Source organism: Poecile atricapillus, chromosome 2, assembly GCF_030490865.1.
Source record: "Poecile atricapillus isolate bPoeAtr1 chromosome 2, bPoeAtr1.hap1, whole genome shotgun sequence".
NCBI lineage: Eukaryota > Metazoa > Chordata > Aves > Passeriformes > Paridae > Poecile > Poecile atricapillus.
Genome location: NC_081250.1, coordinates 17,400,485 through 17,407,977, shown reverse-complemented (window position 1 = coordinate 17,407,977; position 7,493 = coordinate 17,400,485). Strand labels below are relative to the sequence as shown.

The window sequence follows — 7,493 nt, the reverse complement described above, 5'->3', positions numbered from 1 at the left end:
CTGTTCTTTTAAGTATGTAAATCTTAATAATCTGAGTCTTCCAATTAAACAATTTTAATACTGCCTGAATGATGTGTCTACAGTACTTCATATTCTCACAGTAATTTTACACTAACTTGCTAAATTTTTATTGTTGTTGCTGAAAGCTGGTAATTGTAGTAAGGTGAATTGGACTGTAAATTTTTAAGACAAGATGAAAAAAAAGAAACAACCTAATGGATGTCCTGGACTGAGCCTAAGTCTAAGCATGTCAGTCTATGCAATGTGTCATTACTACTAAATCCATAGCAGTCAGAAGCATTAAGAAAACTTTACCACTCTCATCAAACAAAAAGAGATTAAATTCTTCAGCAGCTTCTTCCAGGGTCTGTAAGAGTATGCATTATTCTCTAAAACAGAAGAAATTTACTCTGAGGGAAAGATTTTCAACAGAAAATAGAAGTCAAAGGCATAGAGATGAGTTAAGGAATTTCTCTAGCAATCACCATAATTCTTTTATCTTTTTCATTCCCTTAACATAATGGATTTTATCCAAATAACAATAGCTCATCAGCTACAGAATACATAATTATGGTATGTTTAGATTACCAGGTAAATGCATATTTTTTAAAAACTTTTATGGGATATACAAAACATGCTGAAGTGGGAAAACAAACAACTCCGCAATGTAACAAGTATTCTTAATGTTTCTTTATTAGTTTATAGGAATCTGCAGCTAGTAACAATCTCTCTCTCACAGTTCAGAGCAAAGCTACTGATACACAGCTACTTACTTTGCACTGGTTTTCCTCAAAAAGTTGTTAAGAACACTTATATTCAATACAGAATTAAATTTTTCACAGCTAATACAGTACCCAAAATTCACAAACTTCTTCAAACATGATCTATAAAAAAAGGAGTCTAGGATCTACAGCACTCATGCATTAACTGATTTTCTGTGCTGTCCTATACATTTCTTCTTTTATTTCTATACAAATCTTCTTCAGCATAGTCAGATCTGTATTCGTGAAGATGACAGATAGTTACAAAAAATCTCTACTTAGACAGTTAAAAAAATCAAATCGTAACGGAATAATTGTCTGACTAAAATTAAACTTTTGCGCTTAATGAGGTTTAGTTAAGAATATAAGCTCAGGAGAACACTGTTTATGTCCTAGAGAAGAAGGGGATACCATGCAGAAATTCAAACCTGCCTGGCATTGGTTTGTCTTGATTAAAATTCAGCACATTAAACACGTCAGATCTATGGCTACATGACATACCAGAACCATGATATATTCCAATTTTGTGTCAACAGTGTCTTGCAAAGGTTCATTTTGACCTGCACTGTAATTCAGCACATTCTGAGAGCTAAAACTTTGTTCAGAAGAGTGAGTAATGAACTGCAACACAACACAGGACTTCACAACACAACTTGAACTGTGGAATTAAATCAAAATAATTCTTTCAATTTGTTAGCAGCATATCTGACCAAGGCTAGAGGCATGATGAAGTCAATAAAATCTTGTAAAATAATCTTCATGCACAGAATGGCACTTTTGAACTATCTTGTGCAACACCATGAAGTACATAAATTGCAGTAGGTGGAATGAAGGACTGAGCAAAGAAAAGATGTGTTCACAATGAGACCTGAGGCATACAAGTTATTAGTGAAAAGGCATCTTAGGTGGTAATTTTAATACTTAATAAAGGTAGTAACTGTAAAAGTCCTATGCTTCACATTTTAGATAAGAGCTCTCACTTCTGTAAATATTCATTAGCATCCCTAGAGTAAACCCCTTATTATACTGAGTTGAAAGACATACAAGTCAGCTGAATTGCTTTTCTGGGAGATGCTTGTGCGACTGTAGTCAAATTTCTGCTTCACAGAAATATCGAGGTGTGGCTGTTACTGCTTCAGACTCTGTATTTTGTTTTGCCATGATCATTGATAACACATATGTGCTGAAAAAAACCAGAACAGATTTCAAAAGTATGGCTGAGTACATTATTAATTATTAATTAATTGTTCAGAAATACTTAGGCTTGGCCAACCTACTGATCTTATAATTACTCTTTCCCTTCCAGACATCTGGAATTCTGATTTAACTTTCTAGCTACAGCACTTTTTCCCACTTGGAATTCCCAGCTTTGAGGTGCACCCCTGGGAGTACCACAAGAAGCAAAGGAAAAGTTTGCACCTTTTTTCCATCCTCACTTCTCAGAGAAAGGGGACAGGCAGCACGGCATCCAGAGAATGTCTGACCTATGTCTTGTGTTGCACTTTTGCTGCTGTCTCAGCACATACTGGCAGTGGCAGTCCTGAGGAGCCCTAGGCTCACAGAAGATGGAAATTTAGGGAACTCTTGGGGGCAGGAACTGTTCACAGCGCTGAGCAGGGACTCCTTTGGATTATTTAAGGTTTTGTAGGGAGTTTTGTAGTCACTGAAAGGATCCTAAATCCCAACCACATCAAAGATATACTTCCACAGGGCCCCAAAGATGATACAAATTATGGGATGTTTATGGCAATAGATACAGGAAAAGTAGATCAGTGGCTTTTTTAACTGTTTTTTAAATAAGAAACTTACGTTTAGATCTCTGAAGTGCTCATTGTAGTCTAAGGCATAGCCTACCACAAACAAATCTGGAATTTCAAATCCGTAATCTGTATTGAGACAACAGAGAAATTGAGACAAAAAAAAGATCAGTGGAATTTCAAATCCATAATCTGTATTGAGACAACAGAGAAATTGAGACAAAAAAAAGATCAGTGGCAGTTATAAGCCATTAAATTCACGCGTGGTCCTCAACAAGCAAACTCTACTGATACATAGTCAGCTGGGGTTATGTTACCATTGAACCTGAAACATCTTGGTCAGCAGTAGCCCCATAACCAGTTCCCAGTCATAGAGTGAGTACTTGTGAGAGGGATGTGAATGGGGAGGGGAGGGGAGGGGAGGGGAGGGGAGGGGAGGGGAGGGGAGGGGAGGGGAGGGGAGGGGAGGGGAGGGGAGGGGAGGGGAGGGGAGGGGAGGGGAGGGGAGGGGAGGGGAATTTTGTATAAAATTATCACTGGCAAATTGTGGAAGGAAGTCAAAATCAGAGCTGGAACATTCTGCTTGCATTTGGAAGCTCCATTAGTATACATGTGTGATGATTACTGTCTTGTATCACAGGAATGATGGAAAAATGTAGACTATTAAATCAGAAGTAACTTTCAGAGATCCATATATTTTCTGCTAAGAATAGAAAAATTATCTCGTATTTTACATTACCAAAACATGTGAAATGCTTCTTAAATTAAAGCCCCAACCTTATGAAGATTCAAGCACATGCTTAACAAAGTAAATGCATGCAGTGCTCCTCAATTATACAACTCACACACCTGAAGCTAAGCACAGACATGCATCTTTTTGAGTGTGAAGGTCAGCACTACATAAAACAAGTTAGACTCTTTCCAAATTGTTCTCTACATAACTAGAGGAAAACCCAGTCTTACAGACACAAAAATAGGTCCACATAAAAAATTCTACAGGTATTCAGTTAAGGAATTTATTAATTTGTTTCAGATTGAGAGTTATTGGAATTGTAAATTTAGGTAAGTGAGGAAATGATACAGCACTGTCAGTGATGTACAAAAGAGATCTCTGGTGTTTTATAAAATACATAACACAATGAATAAACAAGGATAAAAATTGTTTCATTCAAAAGTTAATACATAAAAATATAAAGCTGCCCTTCATGAAGTAATTGTATTGCCTCTTTTATATGTTTAACATTAGTGAATCCAGTCAAATATATGCCTGAATTTACTGGACTAAATTCTTAATGTTAAAAATACTACTCCACTGTATAAAAAGTTGTACAACAAAATGTTTCGATTATAGTTCAGATAACAGGACCAAAACCCCAGGGCCATGCCCAACATGTAAGTAGTTTTTCCTTCATAAATATTCCCTCCCTCCCACATCCCAAATCAAAACCCTCCATGCTGCCTCCTGACACTCACCTGCCTACTCTCCTTCTACCCTCCTCCCCAGCTCAGCTGACCAGATACTTCTTCAGTAGCAAATACTGGTCGATTTCTTCTAGATGGATCTATTCTTTTTGTACTTAGCCATATACCTGTTATTACATCATTTATTCTAAATAACTCTAAAATGACAATTGCTTGGTATAGCTCCATTTACAGCTTCATCATAACACTGTATAAGGACCAAGAATTTAGAAAGAAATGGTGCTGCTGTGGTGCAAACTGAACAGCAGGAGAAAGTTTAAAAAGCCCAATTCATCTTCTGCTCTTTAGGGGGTAGGATTTAATTATAATATCAGTGTTTTCCCTTTGAAATATAATACTGAAAAAAAATAGAAGTGCTTTTCTGAATAAAAAAAAATTTAAAACTTGTTAATACTTAGTCACAATAAAACACCTTTTATGCTCAGATGGAATCCTGCAGCTCCTCCAGAGAGATGCAATGAGGAAGGAAAAAGAAGAAATGGATATTCTCTTCAATATTGTTTGTCAGAGACAGAAGATAAACCACTCACCTTTCATTGATAAAATTAAACCCTTTCAAAATTCCCCCAAAAAAGTTAGTATTCTGTGGAAAACCTAAGTAGGGTAGACTTTCCAAATGATAATTATACAAATCCTTCCATTGCATCCCACAGACCCATTGACAACTGGTATTTTACAATGCTTCTAGCAGTCCATAGAATATTATGAAAGGCAGGTGACAGAGTAGTGGTAACTTCTACTGTCAAGTAGAGATTTTCAGAACACCACTTACAATCTGGTCTGTACCCATCAGGCCGAGATGTTCTTTTCACCAACAAACTGTAATTAAAAATAAAATAAACCTCATGTAAATCCAGATATGTAACTGAATAACACACATAAAAACTATTCCCTTTATCAAAAATCTTCTGAGCTATGTGAGTCCCTGTTCTTCTTCTGTTTGTCTTCCTGACAACATCCTGATTGCAGGGAAGAGCTGGGTGTATTCCCCTCCCAAGTCCATCAGTGCCAGTCTTGAAATGGCTGGAGGGTCATTGCCAAGGCAGAACAATACAAAAGCATTTCCCCTCCTTTCCTTCACCCTCCCCTTAGTGCCTCAGGCAGCTCCTCTGCACAGCTCTCCTTCATACTGCAGCATCAAATTACAGCAAGATCTCTGAATGGGAATCTACTCTGGAAAATATGCTGGACTACACTAATTAATTACTTAGTTTTGTGATCCTTTTACTCACCTTGCCACTTTAATCATTTTTGGCTTGTATTTTTCTATATTGTTAAGCAGAACCTTCATGGTTCTTCCGGTTCCAACAATATCCTTATAAAACAAGAAAGATAAAGTAAGTAAAACAAAAAGGAAAGCTGAAAGGAGGAAATCTGGACAATGACTGAAAAGTTCCACATTCTTATTTTGTGGAGATGATTTATTTTTCCAGTGCATTGTAAACCACATCCAAAAAGGGTTATAATTCAGCTTACACTCTTTGAAGTAAGCACTTTCTATTCATAAAATTATCAGTTCAAGGACTGTCTACCTCCTCTTGAAAACAGCTATGTTGCAAGTACTTGGGATGTAACTCGGGACTGGAGATGATTGTATTGGGCACTGCAAGGATGCAGAGATTAGACTTTTCATATTATGCTTGAGATCACAGTATGTCAACATATCTCCATGTCTTGAGTAAATCTGCCCTATTTTTTGTTTTATTAGCACAGTACAAATGTGCTTTCTCCAGAGCTGCCATGTCCAATATAATCTCAATGAGATCAGTAGGTACCTGGCTAGAAAACTGACCATGGAGAGTAGCTGTTGATCCTGAACTCTGGAGGTAGATTAGCAACACCTTGTCTCTACCCTTCAGCTGTTTAATAGCATTAACAAAATTTGCTGTGGGCATTTTTAATTTCTGTTAAAGCAGTTGTAGTGAGTAAATATGGAACTCTTGGCAGCTATTGAGGTAACCAGCCATCTCTGTAGCTGATGGCTTTTTTCCCATCCTTTGCTAAGAGAAGAAATTTCAACAGTATACAGCTCATAACACTGTCCAGCTTACTTCCCAACCAACCAGTAGACTGGTTCTGAAATGCCAGGCAGATCCTAATGGGCTCTCTAGCTGTCCCAGTTGCTTATTCAACATTTTCAGAGAATCACCTATCTTAATCATATGAGAATTTGGAGCACCAGTGAAGGGACATGTTCTTTCCCTCTGCAACTGAACACTGCTGACTTACATCAGCACAGCTCTGTGATGGACTGTCCCTTGGGGACACTGCTGGGTGGAGAGCTGGATGCAGGAGTCGGGGGCATTGAGGGAATGACTGACACTCCCAACCAGACTGTGAACAACCCTAGGGCTGTAAAACATATGCAGGGCCGCTGTTTCAAAGTCATGCACCTGAGAAATGCAGGGCATCACTGCAATTGATTCAGGATCCTCCAAGGAACAGAACAACTTGAAGAACAGGAGTTTATGAAACCACAGAAAGAACAAATCAAATGAGGCAGAAACAAAGACTTCTGGATATCACCAGGCAGAGCACCAGTTAGTGACAGCAGTGTAGTTAGATCTGTCATGCAATTGCAAAAAAACTGAGAGGCCATTAAGCAAATCAACCCCTCTCCCTCTTCGCCACCTCCCAGAGAAAGAAGTGTAAACACAGGCAGGATTTAGAAACTGAACAGCCAATCATGATTTGGCTGTGTGACTTTATCTAAGTACAATATGACATAAGCACCCAGCTTACCTCCACAATTAGAACATTCTGGAAGAGACAAACAAAAATGAATACAATTACATAATATTCACATAGTAAAAGAAACAAATGTTTAAAAAAGGGAAATGAAGATAGGTCCATGTGCATATGTACAACACAGTAGGACACAAGGAGTTTCCTGTTTCATTCTTGTGCCCTGAAAAAGAGCCAGCCATAAGAGCAAGCCCTGCAGTCAGGGACCACAACTTAATTCAGCTCTGTCTAGATGATCCTCTTTGTCCAAGAACGGATGTAGCTTTGGAAAATAAAGTTAGATGGAAGAAATCCAAATAGGACGAGCTTCACTTCATTCCAGCGTCTCTAGCTGTGTACTGCAGTGAACCCTATAGTTCACTAAAATACTATTTCCAGTGTTAGTATGAGAATACAGCAATAATATTCTTTCTCTGAAATAAACACTCTTCCTCCCTCCACCCACACCCCAGAAACTTCACAGTAAAGGATTAGAGCTGTTGAACTTAGGAAAGTTGTAACACCCACTCTCATACTGCAAAGCACCCTCTTTCTCTTCAGATACTGCTGCTGAAATCAGTAGTATTTGAAGAGGAGTGGCTCAGCCAAGAGCAGTGATGTCAAGCTTTATGACTGTATCATCACACAGGCTGGATCTTTTTGCTGAAATGGTTCATCAATGTTCCAGGAATTACAATGTCTAAGGAGACTTCAGTTCTTCTACTAAAAGCAATAATAAGATGTAATGTCCTTATTAGAAGAAATAAAA

At 38.0% G+C, this 7,493-nt stretch overlaps 1 protein-coding gene across 1 annotated transcript in view; it reads right to left on the bottom strand.

Annotated features, from left to right (window-relative positions):
- Positions 1–672: 672 nt before the first annotated feature.
- PRTFDC1 (phosphoribosyl transferase domain containing 1) overlaps positions 673–7,493 on the bottom strand; it is a 42,576-nt gene continuing 35,755 nt past the window's right edge. Inside the window, exons 5-9 of the mRNA XM_058831853.1 lie at positions 6,743–6,760; positions 5,233–5,315; positions 4,773–4,819; positions 2,571–2,647; positions 673–1,944 (exon numbers count right to left, since the gene is read on the bottom strand). Coding sequence (XP_058687836.1) covers positions 1,897–1,944; positions 2,571–2,647; positions 4,773–4,819; positions 5,233–5,315; positions 6,743–6,760 — 273 coding nt within the window. The 3' untranslated portion in view covers positions 673–1,896. The remainder of the gene's footprint in view (positions 1,945–2,570; positions 2,648–4,772; positions 4,820–5,232; positions 5,316–6,742; positions 6,761–7,493) is intronic.